Below are 25,738 nucleotides of genomic sequence, written 5' to 3'. Positions count from 1 at the left end.
CCTGTGCCTTCTGTAAGACTTTAAAATACTGCCATTTCTCTTGAACTCTTTTCCCCTTCATCTTTGTTTGCCAAGGATCCTGCCCATCAGTTCTCTCAGGGAATTGAAGTCTGCTCTTTTGAATTAAGGGTCTACATATTACTGCTCACCTTTCTTCCTTTTGTCCAGATCCTGAAATCTACCATTTCATGGTCGCTGCAGTCCAGGTTTCCACCCACTTCTATTTCTCCTACTAGTTCTTCCCTGTTTCTGAGCAGAAGGTCAAGTTGTGCATGGCCGCTTATCAGTTCCTTCAGCACTTTTACCATGAAGTTATCTCCAACATTCTCCAAATACTTCCTGGATTGTCTGTGTGCTGCTGTATTGGCTTCCCAACACATGTCCGGATGATTAAAGTCTTCCAGGAGAAGCAGGGCCTGTGATTTGGAAGCTTCTCTTAGTTGTCTGAAGAAATCCTCATCTACCTCATCTCGCTGATCTGGCGGTCTATAGCAGATACCAGACATCACCTCTGTTACTTCCGCCTCTAAACTTAACTGTTTTTTCTCCCTCCTTATACTGGAGCTCTGAGCTATCATACTGCTTCCTCACATAGAGCGCAACTCCTCCTCCTTTTCTCCTCTGCCTGTCCTTCCTAAACAATTCATACCCTTCCATTTTGGAACTGCCTACAAAGGCATATGGCCCATCAGCAACTTCAAGTAGCAGAAATCTAAAACTAGAAAGGAGGCACTTAATGCAAGGGCTCTGAGTTACTAGAGATAATGTTTTCCCAGGTGACTGATTGATGGGTCTTGCCCACATGCTCAGCATCTAGTGGACTGCCATATTTGGGGCTGGGAAGGAATTTTTTTCCTTGTGTCATATTGGTGGAGCTCATGGGGAGGGTGATTGTTTTTCTCTGCAGCATGGGTTAAGGGCCACTTGTCATTTACACTACCATAAATGGTGAATTCTTTGTAACATGAAGGCCGTTTCTACACAGGCCACTTCCTTCAGAAGTGGCATGCTAATACACAGAGCAAAAGATGCTATTGAGGCATGGATGCAAATTCCCCGTGCCTCATTAGCATAACGTCACGTGATTTGGAGTCCGGAAAATGTTCTTCCAGATTCCAAAATGCTGTGTAGAAACGCAGCCCGGAAGGAAGTCCTTCTTCGGGAGGCCCCTTCTCATGAAAATTTTTGGGAAGAAAGGGTCTCCAGAAGGAGGTCTTCCTTCCGGAAGCCCCCCCAGGGTCTGTGCTTCTACATGGTGTTTTGGAGTCCAGAAGAATGGTCTTCTAGATTCCAAATGATGTGATGTTATGCTAATGAGTTGCAGAGAATTTGCATCTGAGCTCATTAGCATCTTTTACTCTGTGTACTAGCATGGCCTGTGTAGAAACAGCCAAAATGTTTAAAACATAATTTGATGACCTCGGTAACTCAGCCAGAATGGGAGTGTGAGATTGTGTGACCTGCAGTGTCAGCAGGCCACACCACATGATCATGGTGGACCCTTCTGACCTTTAAGTCTATGTCAATAGGCACTGTGTTTTCATGTGCCATTTTTCCATAAAGAAATGAAATCCTAACCATTTGTGAATATTATAAGATTTACTTTTATTAGAACAGGTGTTACATTCCAATGCCTTAAATCGGAATTCTGTCTCAAATAATATGCCCACTCAAATTTCCTTTGCCAAACCATCTGGACATACTCTTTACATCTTGAACCAAACTGCACTGATAAATAGAAGCTGTATTCCACATAGCTATAACTACACATTTTTGGTTTAGGTTAGGGATGTCATTGTAGATTTTCAAAGCTGCCTGTTTGCTTTTGAGCAATTAAGAGTTTGAACATTTTCATGTTAGCATAATTCTATGTCTTATAGGTTAAATGAAAGGGGGAAGATATTTACTGTAATGTAGACAATTTTCTAACATTAATCTGAAAACAACATATTACTAAGGTACATTTTATTACAATGTAAGTGCTGTGTTTGGCAAAATTGATCAGAGCCCTCAGAGCTGTCACCATCCCCTTTTCAAACTGTATACCAGCCTAATAACTTACTTGCATATGTCATCTTCTGGGTCCTCAAGCCCAAATCTTTCATCAAAAGTAAGCTGTATCCACATATTCTCCTCTACTGCTACTAATCTCCATACCAGTACAATATTGCGTGGATAAGCGTGTGGGAACTTGGGACTGTGAATACTTCCATTTGCAGACACAGTAATAATCTTCTCATGCTGGGGATCTTGTACTCCTAAAGTGGAGAAAGACACACAAAACCAGATATAGTTAAGACTTTATTATTTTTATGCATGTTTGTTTCCTACACAGTGAAAGGCTTTTCAGTATTTGGGTTTGTGGGTTTTTTTTGTTTGTTTGTTTTTTGTGCAGATGGGAGTGTCAAGGATTGCTAGTCCTGGGAAGATTTACTACCAGAATGCAACTTAGTAGATTGCAGAAGAAAATACTTTTTTGGCTTCGAAGTAAAAGGCTGAGACACAAATCCTGAGGTGTGGCTGAAGAAAGTACAGTAAAACTCAGGAGATGGGACATCTACAATAGGTACTCTCCTGATTCCAAGCAAGCTGTGTGCTCGAATAGTCCCCTAAACTAGTGGTTTCCTACTATGGTTGACAAAGGTGGCTTAAGGGCTGGCCAAAACACAAGAAAGAATTTGGCCCATAGTTTTAGAAAGTTACTAAGTTTGTGAAGGAAGCCATTTAGGGAGGGATTTAGAACAGCTTTCTACCTTCAAATGATGGCAAACCCTCTTAGTAGAGAGTCACTGCCTCAAACTCTCAACAGGGGTATACCAATCATAAAATACTGGAGACTGAAACGCTTGGCTTATCAAAAGACAGCATTTGAACTAGAAAATGAATAAACCAGGAAGTATCTTTGCTATTTAAAGCACAAAGTAATCAGACTCTACTGCAAAGATTACCTAATTCAAGTTGGGAGCTAACTACTTGAAGGAATCATGGGAAGAAAAAACATCATTTCACTGGAGAGTAGTTATGTGCATGCGTGCACAAAATTACAATATTTAGGCAATCTTATTCCCAAAGTCACAAAAAACATCTTCAATAGTTAAGTATTAGTTTATAACAACTCTAACTGCAAATATATGCTTACAAAACTGGATATATATTTTAATTGTATGGGATACAAGTCCTATAGCCCCCAAAACACAATCCGCCAACACCTCAGAAAAAAGAAAAAATCATTAGGTAGTTACATTTTCATCCTCTGTGAATTAGCCAGTACAGTATGACAAAATTCACACAAATGAGCAAGAAGAATGACATCCATTCCAGTACAGATGAATAGTATGCATGCATGCATACTAATAGTTATATTAACTAATTGTTTCATGTAGTTTTATCCCGCGCCATACCGTCTTACGAAAATGTCAATTTTGTTTCTAGAGGAAAAAGTCTGTTATAATTTACTATTTTATATTCCAAAGTCAATATATTTTTCAATTATCTATTTTACAGTAAGATATTTACCCTTTGGTTTATAAGGAAGACCATTACAATGCTACTGTAATCTTTCTTTTAGATCCACAGTTAGAGGTTGACAGCTAGCAAAAATGTATTTTGGAGTGAAGAGAATACAGTAACATCATTACAATTCCAAATAATTAATCTGTAATTGGATATAATTTGAAAACTGAAGGACTAAAGCCTTTTCATTTGCGATACAAGGATAGAAAATTCTCTTTCAAGTTGAATTGCTACTTACATAAATCTAATAAAGAAAACTATGTTTTACCAACGGCCTCATGCAATTTGCAGATGACTGTCAGTCTCATATACAACTAAAATAGCAGAGCCTATAAAAAGAAAAAGTGCAACAAAGAATGTCCTAATTTAGGCTCTTCATCTGCCTCTTTCTTGGCTGAGTCACAGAGCACTTCTTCATTAAGGTACAAGCTGAGGTTTCTACACAAAAACACTGCAGCCAACAATAATAAAAATTATGTTAGAGATTATTGTATGAGAGTTCTGGTTTTCAAGTATGTAATGATCTCCTGCTTTGCCTGTGTCTCAACCTTGCTGCTGTGGCATTCTTGTCACTGTATCAAGCACCACACTTTTTGACACCATATTTAGAGATTAATTTTCCCTATATAATGTGCACAAAACTACCATTATCACTAAGTTTTACAGTACACATGTACTTCCTGAAAAAAAAAAAAAAAACTAAGGTGCCTCACTCTTCTTTTTTATACTTAAGATTAACCTTTAAAGAATACTGCAAGTTAGGAGTGAAACATGTCAGCTCTTAAAAAGAGTACAGCAAATCGACGAGAAAGGAGCAAAAGAAAACCTCTGGGTAATTTAGTCGTTGGAAGTTTGAGCACCTCCATTTTCTTGGACCCATGATCTGTTTCACAATGTAAAAATATATTCACTTTAACATACAGCCTTATTCTATGACTGAACCAACTCTTCTTACACATTATGTGTTCCATTTTAAAGATTTGCTCTTGAATAGTAGAATTTCCTGTCTTTCAACAGTAGTATTTTATGTGACTTACAAAGGCAAGTAAATTGCTGTCACTGGAGAATAAAGCTTGCTATTTGTCTTTTGATATGGAATAGTATTCTCTCTCATTCACTGTACACAAATGCTGCCAACTATACCCTGAATAAATAGTCTCCTCTTGCAAGAATAATTGGCTGTTCATGCAAATTCATTTCTCAAGCTCTTTTGAGCAAATTGGGTGTGAAGAACAATGTCAGAGGACTATGACTAAAAATACTAAGCATCTTTCATATTGCATTTGAGCCAAAAGTATTAAAGTAACTTCAAGGGGAAGATAAATCATATCTTAGTTATTTTAAGGATAAATCAATCAAATCAGGATTTAAAAGGGACTGATCAAATTTAGTTGAGTTCACAGTTACCATCTGCATAACATCCAAGTTATTCACTTTCTCTATTATGCTCCATCTGCTTTACAATTAAAAATAAGAGCATGAGGAAGGTATGATTCAATGAACGTTTTCTAACAATAAGCTTAAGGAACAGCAGGAAACAACAGACAAGGTGGTTGACAACACCTATTAGTTTGTGTGTGGGGTGAGCAGGGCTGGTGAAAAAATAAGAAAATGGAAAACATATTGGTGGTTTCAGAATGGGACAGACATAGCTGTAGATCAACAGCAGAAGATAATTAGCAGGCTCAAACAATACTAGACAGAGAAAACTGAGATAACAATGTCTAAGGGAGTGAGTCAAAATGTAGTGATGTCACTTTCACTGGTTATTTAGGCAATAGCAACACAAACTTGTCATTACAGGATGTTCCATTCTGAGAAACAGGCTACAGCAATTTCCTTTAATGTGACACCAGATATTAATCACCTAATTTAAACATATATCAAGGTAGAATGTCCACTACAAAAATAACAGGATTCCAAACAGTTCTGAAAGCACTACAGTATACTGACTCCTTAACATGTAAAATGGAAATGAATAATCATTATACCAGGAATATGACAAACCACTGTCACTGGGAACTAAACCTCAAATCACGAATTGCACAAGTACTGTCCCACCTACTCCAAATTATGCCTCCTCCCCCATTGGGGCACTAGGTTTCAAAAGGTCAGACTTAAAAGAATAGCTTTGTGTAAGCCTGAAAACTTCTCTCTTTCACCTCACACTCCTTATCTCTTCAAAGAATTGTCTTGACACTTGCTAAAATTACAGCAAATTCTCATCCCATTCACTCAAATTTCAGTTTCTAAAGATTAGATTGTATTGATAAATATCAATATATATTGATTTCATTGAAAATACAAACTTTAAAAAAAAAAAAAACAATTTCCACCAATGATAATATAAATGTACAGGTAGGCAAAGTAAGCAGATTCTACCTGAGAACTTAGTAGAGCAATTTAAGGATATTTACTTTGCTGATTTTGACATTGTGAAGATGATTTTCCTTTCCCCATAATTAGGAACTGACAAAACTGAATTGATTAAATATTAAAAATGCTCAAAATAAAGTGTAATATCCTTCAAAATTATACAAATAAAACTAAAATTGAATTCTGCCAAGCCTACCTATAACTAACACTTTTAAAATAAATATCATGATTCCCCTATGCAGTAAAATTTAAGCAAATCAAATACGAATGTGGAGACAAGAAGAGCTGGGCAAGAGGAAGAAATGGGAGGGAGCAGATTGTACACTACTTTGGGAGTGCAACTGTAAGTAGTTTCATTTAAAAGATTGTTAAATCTATTTGCAAAAGTCAGATCAGGAACAAAAAAGGGATAGGTTTACCCCTCTAATTGTTAAAAACAGATAATTACTAAAAGACACAGTAAACATTCGGTAAGGCATGCGAAACCTATGCAAGAGCACATGTGAATAACTATATTTTGGATCCGTGGGTGTGATGCCCGATTTTACACCTAGAAGACTAACACCTTTAAGATCATACTCACCACGAACTACCTGAAGGGGGTGACTCAAGACAAGAAATAAGAGACAGAAAAATGGGTCCTTGACAGGCTGGGTGGATGGGAAGAAAAGTAGCAAAGACTGAGCAAATTTCTCTTCCCCTGCTCATTAAGCAGCTTGACTCTATTTGGTACACTTCTACCATTCCCACCTTTGACCAGAAGCTTGGCAGTACCGTGCACAATGTCACACAGCTAACCTGATGTCTCCTAGTTTCTCAGATATCACTTCTATTTGTTTAGGGTTGCCAAACATTCAGAACTACCCCGGGGTTTCCAGGAATTAAAGATAAAATATTTAAAGATTATGTCATGTGATGAAACCTGCAAAAATAGTTTGTAGCAAAACTGTCAACTCTTATTTGTTCCTGGTCACTGAGCAAGAGGATTTTCCTAGGAGGAGTCTTCTATTCCATGCCTGTATTACACTGGTTTTGGGCTCCATCACCCTATTTGGGGTACAATATGGTAATTTGTATTGTCCTCTGACACCAAATAGTTGAAATAAATCGTCTTCAAATACGGAGACTGGAAAATTGTTAATAATTATTAATTATTTAACCTCATCAGAAATCAAAAGGTGTTGTCATCTTATCTGTCACAGGCAGAAGACTGAAAGCAAATAAATTACACCCTCATCAAATTCAATATTGTTTAGATGGGGATGATATGACAATTTTTTTCATTCAGTAAAATGATAAGGAATGTAACCAGCAGAGGGAAGAATCCTGAAAGTTCCACCTGATATCCAAAAGTGCACTGATGTGGATGAAGGGTTCTGTGCAATGAGAGAGCAAACTCAAGAATTTGTTATAAATTTAGCCCGGCCTTTTCTGTGTTCAGACTCTGTTACTGAGCCAGACTCTTTGTAATGTGTAATCTACATTTACAAAATACCTTTTGAATGGCTGTATATTCAGATACTATATACTGTACATATCTCATAACTGTTTGAACAGGTGGTCAAATAAGCAGAAGGGTATACAAGGGTGGGACCACCTGATGCACTTCAAAATTAAATTTCTTTGGTGTTCTTCACACAGTGGAATGCAGGTCACTGAAAGCAGGGTCAGAAATCATGGGAATGTGTGTTATCTTACCCCATAAGTCATTTGCTGCAAAGCTTCCTGGAGTGGGTAAGTTGTGTGTCCCAACACAATTCTGGATAAGAATTAACTTTACATAGCTAAGCTATGTAATTAACTTTACATAGCTACGCTAATTACATAGCTAAGCTTTACATAGCTAAACTTTACATAGCTAAGCTAAGTCTGATAGTCTAAATCAGCACTTCCCAACCTTTTCCAGAAGGGAACCCATTTTGACAATTCAGGAAGACTTGGTGACCCAAGGCAATTCAAAAGTGGGAGGGGGGGGGCGGCAGCAAGTGCCGTAACTTGCTACTTGTGTGCCTGAGGAAAGAATGTAAAATGGTCCCCCTGCATGTTTATATTCATAATAGTTATTTCACAGAAAAGAGAAAAATATATTAATAAAACTAATACTACATTCACTATAAAAAAGCAGTCCAGTAGCACTTTAAAGACTAACAGAATAACTTATTAGGTGATGAGCTTTCGTGGGACAGACCCACATCTTCAGATCACAGCCATACCAGAACAGACTCAATATTTAAGGCACAGAGAACCAAAGAGTCTGTTCTGGTATGGCTGTGATCTGAAGATGTGGGTCTGTCCCACGAAAGCTCATCACCTAATAAGTTATTCTGTTAGTCTTTAAAGTGCTACTGGACTGCTTTTTTGTTTTCATAGTATATAGACTAGCACGGCTCCCTCTCTGTTACTATTGTACATTCACTATAGTTAATCAGAATTGTGGTGCTGGAAAGACACTCATTCCCAGACTGCTCACCCCCAGCTTATACCCCACACTCAGGGGCTAGAGAAGTCATGTTGAGGGGCTAGGAGTCACTCAGGGGATGGAGGGGGCTAGAGGATTTACGCTCTGGGGCTAGACATCACTCATGGGCTGCAGGGGGTTGGGGTGTCACACTCAGGGGCTAGGAGAGTCTCCCTCGGGCTGGAGGGGGTTGGGAAGGCACAGGGACCCCAGACTGCTGTGGCTGGAAGCTGGCTGGAGCGTGGAGCTGTGCGCTGGCAGCACCAGCCACGGGAAACCTGGCCAGGTGTGGGAGGGACTCCCCACTCCTGGGGCTGGAAGCTGCCTGGGGCATGGAGCCCCGGCCAGCAATGCCAGCTGCCAGCTTAAGCCTGCCAACCCCTGACCCAGCTCCCCCGCCTACCTCACCTGAGCTGGGCATTGCTCCTTTGCCCCCCTCGCTCTCAGCCCTATACCTTTTTCACATGCAGGTGAGCAGTTCCCTACCCTGAAGGGCTGAAATGGTACTTAATTTAATTGATTGGTTTAACTGCCTGATGGCTGTTAAACCAATTAAGAAGTTAAGTACCATTCAATGGAAATGACTTCTGAAGAGCCACTTGGGGAGCTGCCCAGCCCAGCCAGCGATCCTTTCCAAATGTAATTGCCGCCCCCACGCACACTTTTTGAATTGCCTTGGGTCACCAAGTCTTCCTCAATTGTTAAAATGGGTCCCTGTCTGGAACATGTTGGAGTAGAGCCTTGCTGCTGGGAGTGAGCCAATGACCCAGAGGGTATCCTGGGAGAAAGAACTGGTGGCTAGCTGGGGAGACTTGACCTTTTTGGTTATGAATAACTCCTGGGTTCAGAAACACTCAGATCGTGAGGGTGGCAGACCAGAGAGGTCCAACCTCAAGCACAACTACAGCTCATAAAACTCAAGCTCACTGGGCATGTATGTACAGAACATATGCTGTTCTTTTCTCTAAACATAAAAGGGGGAAAAGCATGTGATATATGGAGATACACATCTTGTAGAACTGGAAGGGACCTTGGGAGGTCATTGAGTCCAGTCTCATGCCCTCTTAGCAGGACCAAGAACCATCTTTTTTTTTTTGTTGCCCCAGATCTCTAAATGACCCCCTCAAGGGTTGAACTCACAACCCTGGATTTAGCAGACCAATGCTCAAACCACTGAGCTATCCCCTTCCCGCATTTAGAGGACACTTAAAATTGCCTATCAATTGAACGCCTCTAGGTCTAGTCACATATTCTCAGTTTCTTTTTTATTACATGATCAGGTGAATGCATTTATAGCTATAACTAGAGTTTCACCAAATTCACAGTCATAGGATTTTAAAAACAGTAAATTGTATTATTTCAGTTTAAATCTGAAATTTCATGGGCCGTGTCTACATTAGCCAAAAACTTTGAAATGGCCCATCTGCTGCTAGCAATAAGGGGACTTTGAAGTAGGCGGGGTCCTTTTGAAAAGGAGCCCCATCTGGATGAGCCGCGCGGCGGCGAGCCGCATCAATTTTGAAGTGCCGCGGCTGCCCTCATGCTAATGAGACGCTGAATGTGTATTATTAAGTTTTTGGCTAGTGTAGACTTAGCCATGGTTTTGTAATTTCAGGAGTCCTGACCCAAAAAGGAGTTGTCAGGGAGGGTGGTTGTGAGGCTGTTGTGGGAGGGTTGCACTACTCCTTTCCTTACTTCTGTGCTGCTGTTGGCAGTGGTACTACTTTCAGAGCTGGGCAGTTGGACAGAGGTGGCTGCTGGCCAGGAACACAGCTGTGAAGGGACAGTTCTTACCAGGAGTAGCAGCACAGAAGTCAAGACGACGTGGCATTGACACCTTTACTTCTGCACTGTGGCTGGTAGAGTGCTTCCTTCAGACTTGGTACCAAGATACCAGACACCACTCTCTTGCCCTTGCTGAAGGCAGCACAGAAGCAAGGGTCACAGTACTGCAGCCCTCAAAATAACCTTGCACTCCTCTGCAACTCCCTTTCGGGTCAGGACTCCCAATTTGGGAAAGGCTAGTCTCTACTGTGACATTTGTGTAGTATGATCTAACAGTGGGACACCAGATTTCTTGGTCTCTGATGCATTTCTCATGGCCATGACTTTGGTAGGGTCGTAGTTATAGCCTCTACTGTTGTCTCCAGGTCCGCACATTCCTCAACCTCTGGATAAAGTTATTTCTCCTGAGCATATTTCCCAAGTCCTTACTGAATTTCACAAATAAAACCTTGAAATTTGAGGTTTTCAGAAAGACTGAAAATGCTTTACCAGTTTATTAGTCTCCAAAACAAAATGATTATAAAGATTTTTTCCCTAGACTAAGCAAATGCCAAAAATTCAGCACTCAAAAGAAGCCTTACATTACAGTATACATGTGAGGATTAAAAATGTTCCATAAAAATAGACATGCTAGCTGTCATTGGAGACGGAACAAAAAAACAAAAGTAAATGAGGTACCTGCAAATGCAGTATCTGCTTTTCAGATCTATCAAGCCTGTCAGCTGTCAAGATCCAGCCACCGGGTTGAAAGGAACTTCCAGAGCGCTGGACAGAGTTTGTACAGGACCAAGAGGAGGGGCCCAGCTCCATGCTTCCGGAAAGGGCTGGGCCTCATTGGAAAGGGCAGGACCAATAGCAGCCAGACTTTAGTGCTGCCAAGACCCTGGCAACACTCAGCTCTACTTGGAGCATGTTGTGCAGTTTAAAGGGCAATTTAAAGGGCCCACGGCAATTTAAAGGGCCCACGGTTCTGCAGTAGCAGCAGTGGTGGCCAGGATCCCCAGTCTCCTTTGAATTTCTGGGCCTTGATTCAGTTGCCTACCTTTGCACCCGCGGTCATCAGGTCTGGTCAAGGAGCAGATAATATCAATAGGTGGTTCACTCCTGTGTTAAGCATGCAAGGAAAGAGAAGTTACTCACCTGTATAGTAACGATGGTTCTTCGAGATGTGTCCCCGTGGGTGCTCCACAGGAGGTGTCGGGCTCGCCCCGGCACCGCAGCTCGGAAATTCTTCAGCAGTCTCCATCGGGTCGCACATGCGCCGATGCGCGTCGGCTCTTTGCGCGCTTATGGTCACGTGTGCGATCCGGTTCCCACTAGTTCCTGATCAACCGCTCCAGACGTCTCTGAAAAACACAAAGAGAGCTCCGAAGTGAGGAGGAATGGGTGGGTAGTGGAGCACCCACGGGGACACATCTCGAAGAACCATCGTTACTACACAGGTGAGTAACTTCTCTTTCTTCTTCGAGTGGTCCCCGTGGGTGCTCCACCGTAGGTGACTACCCAGCAGTAACCCCCCTGGAAAAAGGAGGTGGGTACCCAATTTATGCGCAGCTTGCCCTCGAAAGGACTGCTGTTGACAGGTGTGTATCCTCATCAAGCATCCTGTGCATGGCGTAGTGCTTGGCAAAAGTGTCGTAGGAAGACCACGTCGCCGCTCTGCAGCGCGATTCCCTTGAAGAAGGCCGTCAACGCCGCCATCGCCCTAGTGGAGCGGGCCCTGGGTGGAACTGGCAGAGGAGTCTTGTGAAGCTCATAACACAGTCTTATGCATGACACAATGTGATTTGAAATCCTCTGCAAAGATAGTGCTTCCCCTTTTGACCTGGATGCAATGGACACCAGGAGTCTGTCCATTTTCCAGAAAAGTTTAGTTCTATTGATGTAGAAGGCCAGTGCCCTTCTTACGTCCAGTAAGTGCAACCGTGCCTCTTTGCTCAAGTTGTGAGGCTTAGGATAGAACGAGGGCAATACTATTGGTTCGTTGATATGAAAATCTGAAGAGACCTTTGGAATGAAGGCTGGGTGCAAACGTAAGACCACCACCTCCTTTGAGAATATTGTGCAGGGTGGTGTGGACATTATGGCTGCAAGATCGCTCACTCTGCGAGCTGACATGATTGCTAGGAGGAAGGTCGTTTTAATGGTAAGTAGTTGAAGGGGGACCGTAGCCAATGGTTCAAAGCGCGGTCCTGAGAGCATGTGTAGAACTAAGTCTAAACTCCATGACGGCGGTATTGGTTTCCGAGAGGGGTACAGATTTACCAACCCCTTTAAGAAGCATGAGACAACAGGATGGGCAAATATGGTTGATCCATCCTCTTCATGTCGAAAAGCTGATATAGCCACCAGATGAACCTTTATAGAGGATAGAGAGAGTCCCTTTTGTTTGAGTTGTAGCAGGTAGTCCAGAATCATAGGTATAGTGGTGTCCCGAGGTGTCAGTTGTTTGGAAGAGCACCAATTGGAAAAACGTGACCATTTGTGGCGATAAGTCTTTCTGGTGGAAGTCCTCTGACACATTCCAGGACTTGCTGCACTCCCTCTGAACATGTAGTCTCTAGGGCACCAAGCCATGGATTAACCATGCTTGTAGCCGGAGTCTTTGCGGGTGCGGGTGCAGTATTGACCCCTGAGCCTGTGAGAGAATGCCTGGCACTGTTGGTAGGGGAAACGGCCGATGCTGTGCCATGCGTAGAAGCAATGGGAACCATTGTTGCCGATCCCAGGTCGGGACTATGAGTATCATGCGTGCTCTCTCCAAGACCTTGTGTATGAGTGTTGTGGGAGGGAACGCATAAAGTAGAGGGCCCTTCCATGGGATCATGAAGGCGTCCCCCAAAGACCCCTGTCCCATGCCCACTCTGGAGCAGTATCGGGGACATTTCTTGTTGTCGTGAGTGGCAAACAAGTCAATTTGGGAAAAACCCCATCTGTGGAACACTTGGTGAAGCAGGTCTGAACGGATCTGCCACTCGTGTGTGGGCTCAAAGTGTCTGCTGAGTTGGTCCGCCTTTACGTTGTGGACACCCGGTAAGTATGAAGCTTTGATGGTTATATTGTGGGCAATGCACCAGTTGCACAGTCGGACCGCCTCCGCACAGAGTGTACGAGACCTGCCCCCCCGCATCGGTTTATATAAAACATGGTGGTGGTGTTGTCGGTATTTATGCCGACTATTTTTCCGCGCAGATAATTCTGAAAATGCTTGCATGCATTGAACACGGCTCTGAGTTCTAATATGTTTATGTGCAGTGTCTTCTCTGCGGGGGACCATAAACCTTGAGTGGTTTTGTTGTCCACGTGTGCCCCCCATCCCGTATGGGAAGCATCTGTTGTAATGAAAACAGTAATTTGTGGTTGGCAGAAGGGCACCCCTGTTAGTAGATTCTTGGGGTCTGCCCACCATGTTAGTGACCTTCGTGCCTCCGTTGTGAGTGACAGCATCTTGTGAACGGTATGGATTGATGGTTTGCATACGGTTGCCAACCAATGCTGCAATCTTCGCATGTGCAGCCTGGCGTTTTGTAAGACAAACGTGGTGGTCACCATATGCCCCAGCAGCTGTAAGCACGTTAGGACTGAGACAGTGGGGCTGTATGTTATTAGTTGTACTAGAGACTCGATGGCACAAAAATGGGCATCGGGCAAATATACCCTTGACATGACAGAATCTATCCGAGCCCCTATAAATTCTATATTTTGCGTGGGGTCGGTCTTTGACTTTGAGAAGTTGATGATGAGGCCCAGTAAGGTAAATGTGTTTGTGGTAATGTGTATCATCCGTAATACCTCTGCCCGGGAAGCTCCCTTTAGCAGGCAATCGTCCAGGTACGGGAAGATGAAAACGCCCTGTCTGTGCAGGTATGCTGACACGACCGCTAGGGTCTTGGTGAAGACTCTGGGCGCTGAAGAGAGGCCGAATGGAAGGACTCTGTACTGAAAATGATCTGTGCCGACAATAAACCGGAGGAAGCGCCTGTGCGCTGGATGAATTGCGATATGAAAATATGCATCCTGTAAGTCACGGGCTGCAAACCAATCTCTGTCGTCTAGTGCCGTGATTACTGAAGCCATCGTCGTCATCTTGAAGCGCTGTTTGCGCAGATATTGGTTGAGTGCCCGTAGATCCAAAATGGGTCTCCGCCGTCCTGTCTTCTTCTCTGTCAGGAAGTACCTGGAGTGGAAACCTTTGCCTTGAAATTGCTCCGGTACTCTCTCCACCGCCCCTATGAATAGGGGTTGGTCCACCTCCTGCCTTAGTTCCGGTAGATGAGAGGGGTCTCTGAGAAGGGGTGCGGTGGGAGGATATGGTGGAGGTAATGACTGGAAGGGGATCGTGTACCCCGTGTTTACAATCTCCAATAGCCACTTGTCCGAAGTGATGCTTTTCCATTGTGGGTAGAATGGCTTGAGTCGGTGATGGAACATGTACTGAGATTGGCACTGAGATACGGTCTTGGTTTCGCGACCCTCGACGTACCCGTCAAACCTGCTGTCTTATATTTTGCCCTGAGGAGGCGTTGCCTTGTTGAGGTTGACATCTAGGGGCCTTGTAATGTGGCTATTGATGACGTCCCTGATCATACTCCCATTGAAAGTGGGTACGTTGCGGTTGGTTGTTGAGGATAAAACTTTTTCCTTCTGTATGGTGGGGTGTATATCCCCAAAGTCCGAAGTGTCGCTCTGGAGTCTTTACTAGAGTGTAAGACTGAGTCGGTTGATTCGGCAAATAATTTCATTTTGTCAAAGGGAATGTCTGTTATTTTTACTTGTAGTTCCTTGGGAATGCCGGAGGTGTGGAGCCATGACTCCCTACGCATTACAACCACAGTGGCTACGGCATGAGCCGCTGTGTCCGCTACATCTAATGCAATCTGGATGCCTGCTCGAGAAGCCACGTAACCTTCCTGTACAATTGCCTTAAGGATCAGCTTCTTATCCTCCGGGAGGAAGTCCATGAGGGTGGTAAGTTTGGAGTAGTTGCCGAAATTGTGATTCGACAAATGGGCAGCATAGTTAGCCATGCGAAGCAACAGGGTAGATGATGACTAGGCCTTTCTACCGAGGAGATCCAGTTTCTTTATATCCTTGTCCAGTCCCCCAGATTTATACTGGGACGTTTTGGATCTACGTTGAGAGGATTCGACCACTAGCGAATTTGGCTGTGGATGACTAAACAAGAATTCCATACCTTTAGCAGGGACGAAGTACTTTTTGTCTGCCCTTTTGTTGGTAGGAGGAGCGGAGGCCGGAGTTTGCCATATGTTAGTGGCTGCCTCCATAATTGCATCGTCCAATGGTATAGCTATTTTAGAAGAGGACGGGGGCCTGAGGTTTTTAAGAAGCTTGTGGTGCTTTTCCTGCACTTCCACCACCTGAATGTCCTGAGATTGAGCTACCCTTTTGAACAGCTCCTGGAATTGTTTTAGGTCATCCGGGGGGGAAATGTCCCCAGGAACCACCGCTTCATCTGGAGAGGATGAGGAGGCATCACTGTGGTATCTCTCCTCCAGTTTCTCAGGATCCTGGCTGTATTCATATGGTTGCCCTTTTGAAGCTTCAAGGTGAGGCTCAAAATCTTTTGATCCAGCCTCTGATTGGGAAACTTGCGGTGTTCCCCCAGGTGGAACCTCTGCACTGTGGCGTTGAGGAGGCATTGACGGAGATCTATGATGAGATGCAGACCTCCTATGTTGATGTCCCGTATAATGGTGGTGGTCATAGCAACAGGGACAGGGTCCTGGTGATGGGGACCTGGACCACGACCCAAAGATGTAAGGGTGATGCAGGGAGTGCCGTGACCATCAAGATGACACCGACGTATGGGGAGAGCCTCTGTGAGAATACTCATAGGTGTCTCTGCTAGATGATGGTGAGAAGCGTGCAACTTCATGAGATGGACTTTGGAGAAAGGGAGATGGTCGTCTGTGGCAGGCTGAAGGTGTTGCTGCTCGTTGTATCTCCAGTGGGGATCGCGGCGATAATGGCAGCGCAATTACCTCAGGGGAGGGACTGCGGTGACGGGTCCTTGCTTTAGCTTTTGCTCTTTCAGGCATCACTGGTGGTCTGATCGGTGCTGGAGGGCTCGGCACCGTAGCGGGTGCTGTGCTAGTTTCCGCTGCCCCCGGTGCCGTTGGTCCCGGTGCCGTCGTTCCCGGTGCCTCTCGGGGTGCTTCGCTCGGCCCCGTAGGGCTTCGTGCCGAGTGTTGCTCCGGTGCCGTTGCAGACGAAACTTTCGGTGCCGCAGTAGCCGGTGCCGGTCTGTCCGGTGCCTGCACGGCCCTCAGTGCCATTTCCTTAAGAACCGTGGGCCCCTGCGCGGGTGCACGTGCCGTGGCTTTCTCAGCAGAAGAAGCCAGTGTGCCCGGGGTCCTTTGTTTCGCTCGTCCCACTCCCAGAGGTAACGGGCAGGGATCGAGCTGGAGAAGCTTTTCTCTTCTTCTGCACAGAGGAGGTCAAAGAGGCAGCCTTCCTCTTGTGCAATCCTGAAGAACCCTCCTTATGGGGCTTCTCTGATGAGGCAGGTTGAAGTGCTTTGTCAAAGAGCAGCATTTTTAGCCTCATCTCTCTATCTTTCCTAGCTCTATTCGTTAATTTAGAACAATGGGAGCACTTCTGGGGAATGTGGGTCTCCCCTAGGCACCAGATGCATCTGCTGTGGCCATCCGAAGCAGGCATGGCCTCCTGGCAAGATTTGCACTTCTTAAAACCGGGGGACGACATTGTTAGAATTTAGCTCTCTAAGTCCTTAAGTGTTAACAGCACACTTAACAGTCTATTTGCCAAACAATAGCAATTGTTGGCCTTTGAAGGCTTGACATAACCAGCGGGCCTGCCCAGAGGCAGCCGCTCCAATGCTTAAAACAGTCTTGTACTTCTAAAACCAACTAAAAAACACGGTAAACTAATACTATAATAACTATATAACTGCTAACTATTATTATTATAACTATTAACACGAATACAATGAGTTTATCTGTCTCAGGTGTTGGAGCTGGAGAGGATTCTGTCTGCAGCCGTTGGCGGTTGAGAAGGAACTGGGGGGACCGGATCGTGCACGTGATCGTAAGCGCGCGAAGAGCCGACGCACATCGGCGCATGCACGACCCGACGGAGACTGCTGAAGAATTTCCAAGCTGTGGCGCCGGCGCGAGCCCGACACCTACTGTGGAGCACCCACGGGGACCACTCGAAGAAGAACGAGAGCTTTATGTTCTGTATCCTCAGATCCAGCCATGTTTCAAGGAATAAGGGAGGAAAAGCAGCAGACTGGGTAATCGGCTCAAAAATGTCTGGGAAGGTTGCAAATGGGATTCAAAGAAGATTGGCAGGTGTGAATTGCGGCAAAAGCTTGTGCATTAAAGGCATTGTCAATGGCAGCCAAGGAATACATAAGCTATTTTTGCATTCCTCTTGACCCTGATCCAAATTTGGACTGAGCAAGTCCTTGAGCAAAAACACAATAGACCAAAAATTGCTCTGAATTACATCATCTATCAATGACCACAAAGGATTGTTGCAGGAAAGCTCTGGCCATTCCTCAGTGTTCCCAACCATAGGGGAAGCAATGGAGTTGCATAGAAATAACAAAGCAGCATGGAAGGACCCCACTGGGGTTATCTTCCTATGTTTGATACACCAGAGGTAGGTCTGGTTTATTTAAAGGTTGAGTGCAAAGCAGTCCAAATGCAAAAGAAATCCTGAATCAGCATCTATCCTGAATGCTGAAGCAGCCGTAGGGAACACTGAGAAGCCAAATAATTAGTGATCATTCCTCCTCTTAATTAAACAAAATAAGGCAATTGTCACTTAGAATTTTGTTGAGAATTACAGAATGACAAAATATAGCTAAAATTACTACCATTGACGTTATTAAAATATTAGAGGTGATGGCTACAAATTGGGATATCCATGATTCAAAAGTTTCAGTGGGGGTAACTGTTAATCTGATTCAGCAAAAATGAAGAGTCCTGTGATACCTTTAAAGACTGACAAATTTACTTGAGCATAAGCTGATGTGGGCTGGAGCCTATTTCATCAGATGCATTTAATGATGTGGGCTCCAGCCTACAAAAGCTTACACCTAAATACATTTATGATTCAGAAATACCATTTATAGATAAACAAGCCTTTTATTTCTGCTGTCTCCAATACACTGGGACCTATCTAGCAGTCCCTTATGAAAAGCAGGGCTGAGGTGAAGCAGCATTCTGGCTTAGAGCCCTGGAATTTGGTATAAAACTGACAAGGGAATATTAACATTTAAACTAAATATGGTTTTACAAACCACCCATTGCAAGTTTGAAATACAGTCTGGAAGACATCTTCATGGAATGAGAAGATGAAATACTCATGGATCCCACGCTGCAAGGTGTAGGCAGTGAAAATGTTGCCTCTGTGGCATGCTCCTTCCAGATTCCACAGAATCCCTTTTGCGGGTTTGAAATCTACACCTCCAGAGGGCCACTTTTCACCATCAACTCCATGCGAAGTTGGTATCTGTTGGTAACAGAGGGTGGGACTTTTAAAAGCATCTAAGTGAGTTAGGTGAATGTGTCCCATTGAAAGTATCAGCACTTTAAAAAACTCCACACAGAGTCAGGAATTAGTTTTGCACCCAGTCTCTCCTCGCTACAGAATTGCTCGAGATTGGTTCTAGTGGATGTGGTAGATGAGGAAAATCATTCAGCAGCATGGTTCCTTAAGGAGCCACGCTCTCAGGGATCCAGAGTATTTGGGGGAGAAGGGAGTAAGTATAGAGGCATAGAGTGTCTGGTATCACGTCTGAGATACACGGACATCTAAAACATCCATGGATTTTGGAAATTGGACCCAGACAGAGAAGGGAAAATCCTCAGCAGCAGAACATGGTTAAGTTTCTGGTCTGCTGTGTGTGTCTATCCTATGCTGGAGATAAGAGTCATAATCTTCAACAGATACTGACAACTCTCCTTTGATTCTAAGTCATACAAAGAATCAAAACATGCACAAAACTGCACAATCTCCCTATGTTCTGCCAGCCCACATTCTCACACTTTGGAGTCTCCTCAAAGGAGAGGAAGGGAATTATGCAAGGAGTTTTCATAACAACTATGTTAAGAATTTTTGCACTAAAAGCAAGCCCTTTGTAAGATTTGATTTCAGACCTAATTCTTTTCAAAAGTCACCCTGATCTGGAATGCTTCGACATTTTCTTCCATTAGATATGTATTTCACTTTCGCCAAGTTTAGGGTTTTCTTTTAATAGATGCCAGTGGAGGTATACTACTAGTGGGAACACATTCCAGAATAAGATCCAATTATTCTAAACTGTTAAATGCATATTGAATAAGAAATGTTCTCACTGGAGATGTTGCTATTGGTTAAATATGAGGGTGAAATCATGGATCAAATGGAGTACATAGCAGAAATCCCATTGACTTCAATAAGCCCAAAAATTCACCTAGATTTTATTACATGCAAATATATATATATGAGGAGGATTTTCTAATAACACTGGTACAGCTTAGGTTTTTTTTTTCCAACTTTATGGTTTTTTTTCAAATAATAATCTTGTAATCCGTATATGGGAAATATTTAAAAGTTTGAAAATATGGTCACCACATCAATATGTAAAATATTAAAGGAGTTTACAATACTATAATTGGAAGGCTAATGTGTTCAATAGTTTTATTCTCCTTACTGAAAACAAAACAAAACATGCTCCTTTTAGTCACACTAGCTCTATGACACTTTCAGCTCTTTCCCTTCAATTAATTCTTAATGACTGATTCATCAAAGGGGCCTCTGGAAACAGCATATAAAAATTTTTAATTAGTGAATACACGCGTAAGCATCACCCTCCAAAGAGCAGAAACAGAAACATTTTTTTACAAAGCTAATAAGGCATCCACTGAGTTAAAACCCATATCTGCATTATCTCATTACCCAGCAGCACATTGTAGAGATCCTAGAGAGTCACATACAACTATAAATTATTTTTATTTCTTAAAAGTACACACAATTTTTGGGTGCACATACCATAAACATTTACAACATTTTACCAAAATGTAACAGAGAGGTACCCATGTTCATCTGTACTCCAATAAAACAAAACAGCAGAAATATAGCACTTTAAAGACAAACAAAATGATTTACTCAGTGATGAGGTTTCATGGGACAGACCTACTTCATCAGATCAATCTACTTCAAGAAAGGCCCCGGAAAGATGAACAACACAGCACCACTTGCCACCTATAACACCCAACTCAAACCCCTGTATCGCACCATTAAAAACCTACAAGCTATTCTGGATCACAATGCCACACTCCAGAAGACTAGGTGACAGGCCTGTCCTTTCCTATAGACAACCTCCTAACCTAAGAAAGATTCTCACCAGCAATCACAGGCTACACCACCGTAATCCTAATCCTGGAACTTTTCCTTGCAACAAACCCCACTGGGGATACCATCACGGGCCCTAACCATGTTAGTTACAAGATCAAAGACACATTCTTACGCACTTCCAGCAACGTTATACTTGCCATTATGCTATGCACATTGGACAGACTGGGCAAAACCTTTGTCAAAGAATAAATGGACACAGAGAAGATACCAAGAAACTCAATACACGTAAGCCGGTCAGTGAACACTTCAACGGAGTGGGCCATTTTGTTAAAGACTGGACAACTTGCGTCCTAGAGCACAGAGAATTTAAAACAGATTACAGGGAGAAATTTGTGAATCAGAATTCATATTCAAATTTGACACATTAATGCATGTTATGAACAGAGACATCAATACCTCACACATTACAAGGATTGCCTCCCTTCCTTTGATGCTCGTAATTATATCAAGCAGGACACTTAACATCCCCTTCCCCTCATCCCTCTCTTTCAGTCCTACTGGATTTGTCAGTTTTTATTGCAATCATTTTTGGTCCTCCATTGCTAAAAATGTCAGTCTGTATTAGAAATTAGATTGATCTGATGAAGTGGTTCTGTCCCACGAAAGCTCATCACTGAATAAATAATTTTGTTAGTCTTCAAAGCGCTACATTTCTGCTGTTTTATTTTTACCAAAAGTAAGTCACTAATTGCTCTGTGCACAATTAGCCTATCAAAATCAAGAGACCACTTCCATATTGATAAGCCAACATATCCTCAAAAGTATGTGAGAACGAAGAGCCATTTGCAGTCTGTCCTTAAGGTCAGCATACATGAGCTCTATCAAATGAAGGGTGAGAGATGAAAATAGTCAAGACCCCTCACTTGGAGTGATCCCTTCCATTTAAAATATGGGACACTCAGTTCCAGTAATTGACTTGGCCTCTCTTGCTGAGGTATCACAAGAGGAAGAGTATCAGAGGGGTAGCCGTGTTAGTCTGTAGCTTTGAGAACAACATATCCAAAATATCTGTTAGTCTATAAGGTGCCACAAGACTTCTTGTTGTTCTTGAAGAAGAGTAGTGTGTTTTAAGAAAGGAGGTCTTAAGTTATGGTCAAAAATAGTACCTTGACTCACACTGGAAATGGATTTGAGATTATTATATGAAAAAGAGCAACTGTGTAATATTTTTCCAGAGAGAATCATTCCATGAAGTCAATGGACAGCCACATTCTGTGGTAATGAAAGTTTCTGAATTGTCCCTAGTGGGGCAGCTGTCTGACACCAGAGCTAATTGCAATAACCTGATCTCAGAGTGACAAAGACGTGGATAATTATAGCAGGGTCCACATCCACATGTATCGACTACAATAATCTGGCCACAAGCATATAGCACAAAGCAGCAAGAAACAGCTGTGAACCCGTATTAGGAAACATGGCTTACTCCCCTCGTCATTGAAGCCAAAAACAATTTCCTCAATTTTGATGTCAGCTCCCTCATGTGGAGTACTTCCTCAATCTAATCTGGACTGAGCTTCACCTAGCTAGTGCTTCTCAATGTACCTAACTTGCTATTAGATACAGATTGCTCAATGGCATTAGCAAGTTGAAGAGGAAGAACCATTGAAGGTGAGTGCCATCTACACACTAAAAGCATCTTAATGAATTCTTCTGTGCTAAATTTCCTAATAGCCCAATATATCTATGCGACAGAATGGAAGCCTGTAGATTCCTGAATGAGAGATTAAATGTTCCAAAAGTGTCTCAGAAAGAAACAACAAAACAAAACACTGAAGAGTTAATCCATCTTCTCTTTCACACGTTTGCAGCTGGTGAGCAATGGTGTTGAGTGCAACAGACAGCATAAGAGATCATCAACATTCGTTTCTGTGCTAAACTAACTCCTTACATCATTTTTTGCATTTATAATCCTTAGGATATGTCTACACTATGAGGTAAATTTGAATTCATTAAAACCAATTTCGTAAGTCTGGGTTTTATAAACTCAAATTTGACTATCCTCACCTCCCCACAAACTGACCAGAAAGTCAACCTATTGTTGCCACACTCTATCCCCAAACATTGACCGCTGCAGCAGTGCATTGTAGGAACTTAACCTACAGTTCCCTTAGCCCCATAGCATTCTGGGTATTTTTGCTGGTACAGTATGGGAAAAAATGTCCCACAAATGGTTGTGGGTATGTGATATCATCTTCCCACATTGCATTGCATTGCCCTCATTCCCCTCCTGCTGGAACCAAATGGCCATCTTTCCAGAAGGAAGGAAGGAAAAGTAGGAAATTACAATGTGTATGTGCTCTGGAATCACCCAGATGAATCTGCCATGTCAGCTGGTCCCTCAGCTACCTTTCTCCCCCCTGAAACCACAGTATGGCATGAAATAATCAAAGAGTGGGAAGAAAGCATCAACAAAGATCACCAATACTTTCCCCCATACTCTTGCACTTATAACTGAATTATCAAAAGATTTTACAAAAAGCAGCAAGTGTCTGAGTTTTCTCAACTGGCCCTCCAGCCACTGTACCCCTTTACCCTTGATTATAGAAACATGATCCCTGAAAATAATACAGAAACAATGAAAATCTTGAAGAAAGAGTAGGATAGTAAAGGTTTGGAAAAGAAACATTTTGTGAGGCAGGGATTTGGCTTCCCAGTTCATTACATGTCCAACACAGGAGATGGAGCACACCAAATTTACACACACATGAATGCTTCTGACCTATGTGATCACCAAGGTGTCAGCATCTTCTCAACTGGCCCTCCAGCTACTTTTCCCAGTCTTAAGGAAGCCATCTAGAATCATAGGTCTGGAAGGAAACCCAGGAGGTCATCTAGTCCAGCCCCCTGCTTCAAGCAGGATCAACCATAACCAAGCCATCCCAGCCAGGACTAAGACTTAAAAACCTCTAGGGATGGAGAATCCACCTCTTCTCTAGGCTACATATTCCAGTGCTTCACCACCCGCCTGGTGAAGTAGTTTCTCCTAATATCCAACCTACTCCTCTTCCTCTCCAGCTTCAGACCATTGCTCCTTATTCTGCCATCTGTCACCACTGACAACAGTTTCTCTCCATCCTCTTTAGAGCTCCCCTTCAGGAAGTTGAAGGCTGCTATTAAATCACTTCCTCAGTCTTCTCTTCTGTAAACTAAATATACCCAAATCCCTCAGCCTCTCCTCATAAGTCACATGCTCCAGACCCTTAATCATTTTTGTTGCCCTCTGCTGAACCTGCTCCAGCACATCCACATCCCTTTATACCGGGGGGCCCCAAACTGGACACAAAATTCCAGATGTCACTTCACCAGTGCCGAACAGAGGGGAACAACCTCCTCTCTAGAGCTGCTCGCAATGCACCTCCTAATGCACCCTAATATGCCATTAGCCTTCTTGGCTACAAGGGCACACTGTTTACTCATCTCCAGGGCTGCAAACTCAATCCTCAAGGAGGCCACTTAGGGGTCGGGGGCAAATAGATTTAAAAAAAATAAAAAACAACCTGTCATGGATGGCGCTTGGTCCTGCTAAGAGGGCAGAGGACTGGACTCGATGGCCTCTCAAGGTGCCTTCCAGCTCTATGAGATATGTATATGTGTAAACTAAGCTCAGGTTAGGACCTACAGGCCTCTAATTCAGCACTTTTATACTTCCTTTTCCTTCAATTCAAGAGGCTAATTTCACCATCAGAATAAGTCAGAGCAGCATCACAGATGCTGCATCCTATGCCAGTTGCAATGGTCCTTCATGGGACGTTAGGTTAACTGAGGAGAACTGGTGTACAGCATGTTCCAGGCAGATGCCCTCTTCTTCTCATGCCACCCCTGGCAGCACTCTAGCACTACAGAAGTCTTAACCTGCCTATTAGAGCAGCTGTAAAGTCCGTTTCTGTCAACTGAGCAGAGAGATCAGGCCTATTAACTTCGTGGGAATGAGTCTGTCAAGAACTTTGAGTAACACAATAGTGAAGCATGACAATATGATTCAAAGCTCATCATATCAAAGTCCATGTGTCTGAAGTTTAGAAAGGAAATCAGTCTCTCAAATGCTTAATGTCTGCATGAGACTAGAAATAATCAGTATGGCTTTTATTTTAATATAATGGTAAACGTGTGCTGGATTTTTTTTCTGTTAAACTAAGAATTAATATTGCAAAGGTATCAAAATTTTTTGTAAACTGAAGATAAGTAGCTCTCCTCCACCAATGAATTGTAATGGTGGTTTGTAGTATTAAGACACATGGGTATTTTGTGGCATGGCATAAAGTCATTCAGGCCGTGTCCACACTACATTCCCCTTTCGGAGGAGGAATACAAGCAAGGGAGATTGAAAATGGAAATGAAACTCTGATTTACAAACCTCATGCTTCATTTGCATAATATCACATGATCGCATTTCCAGAAGAGACTTTTCTGAAAACAAAAACAGCAGTGTAGACAGGGTTCCTGGGGCAGGGAGAGAAACACTGTCTTCGAAAGAACCCGTATTCTCTTCTGGAAACATGATCATGCAAGATTATACAAATGAAACATGAGATTTGTAAATCAGAGCTTCATTTGCATTTTTGATTTCCCTCATTTGCATTGCTTCTCTGAAAGAGGAATGTAGCGTAGATGCAGTCTAAGAGAAAAAAGGATCTCTTTCATCAACACTGTATCTTAGTCCACATTTAATATGCAACTCCATATTGCTGAATATTTAAGAAGGCATACATCAATGGGTGAAACACCAGCAGAAGAAGATTATGTTATTTGAAATGCAGATTAAAATTGCAAAATCCAAACCATCAAGATGATGCATCCATGTTGTTTAGCTTTAACAGAAATTACTATATATATAATTTAATCCCTAATTAATAGGGAGTTTGAATTAGGCAGCGATAAAACACCTACAAGAACTGCATATAAAAATCTTCAGCATTTATGGGAGGAAAACAAAGTAAATCATTTTCAGACCTAGTTAGTTCATGATACAGTTCTAGCAATAGCCCAAATGTCTAGTAAAATTTTATGACCTTTGATTTTTCTTTACATAGTCCACCACGGCACTGAATGAAAAAGAACTATTCAAGAATACTTCAAAAAGTTTGAGACTGATCTGAAACAATTACTATACTAAGGTCCTATTCAGATTTGAGCCAAATTCTTCTCTTTTTATTTCCCAAACACCATAGTCTGAGTCAATTTTAGAAAAAAAAAAAAAAAAGCAGCTGTTTAAAGCTG

At 42.7% G+C, this 25,738-nt stretch overlaps 1 protein-coding gene across 1 annotated transcript in view; it reads right to left on the bottom strand.

The window, feature by feature from the left end:
• PDGFC (platelet derived growth factor C) overlaps window positions 1-25,738 on the bottom strand; it is a 239,377-nt gene that overhangs the window by 109,216 nt on the left and 104,423 nt on the right. Inside the window, exon 2 of the mRNA XM_074993135.1 lies at window positions 2,063-2,258. Coding sequence (XP_074849236.1) covers window positions 2,063-2,258 — 196 coding nt within the window. The remainder of the gene's footprint in view (window positions 1-2,062; window positions 2,259-25,738) is intronic.

Source organism: Carettochelys insculpta, chromosome 4, assembly GCF_033958435.1.
Source record: "Carettochelys insculpta isolate YL-2023 chromosome 4, ASM3395843v1, whole genome shotgun sequence".
In the NCBI taxonomy this organism is placed as follows: Eukaryota; Metazoa; Chordata; order Testudines; family Carettochelyidae; genus Carettochelys; species Carettochelys insculpta.
This window is presented reverse-complemented; position numbering and strand designations above follow the sequence as displayed.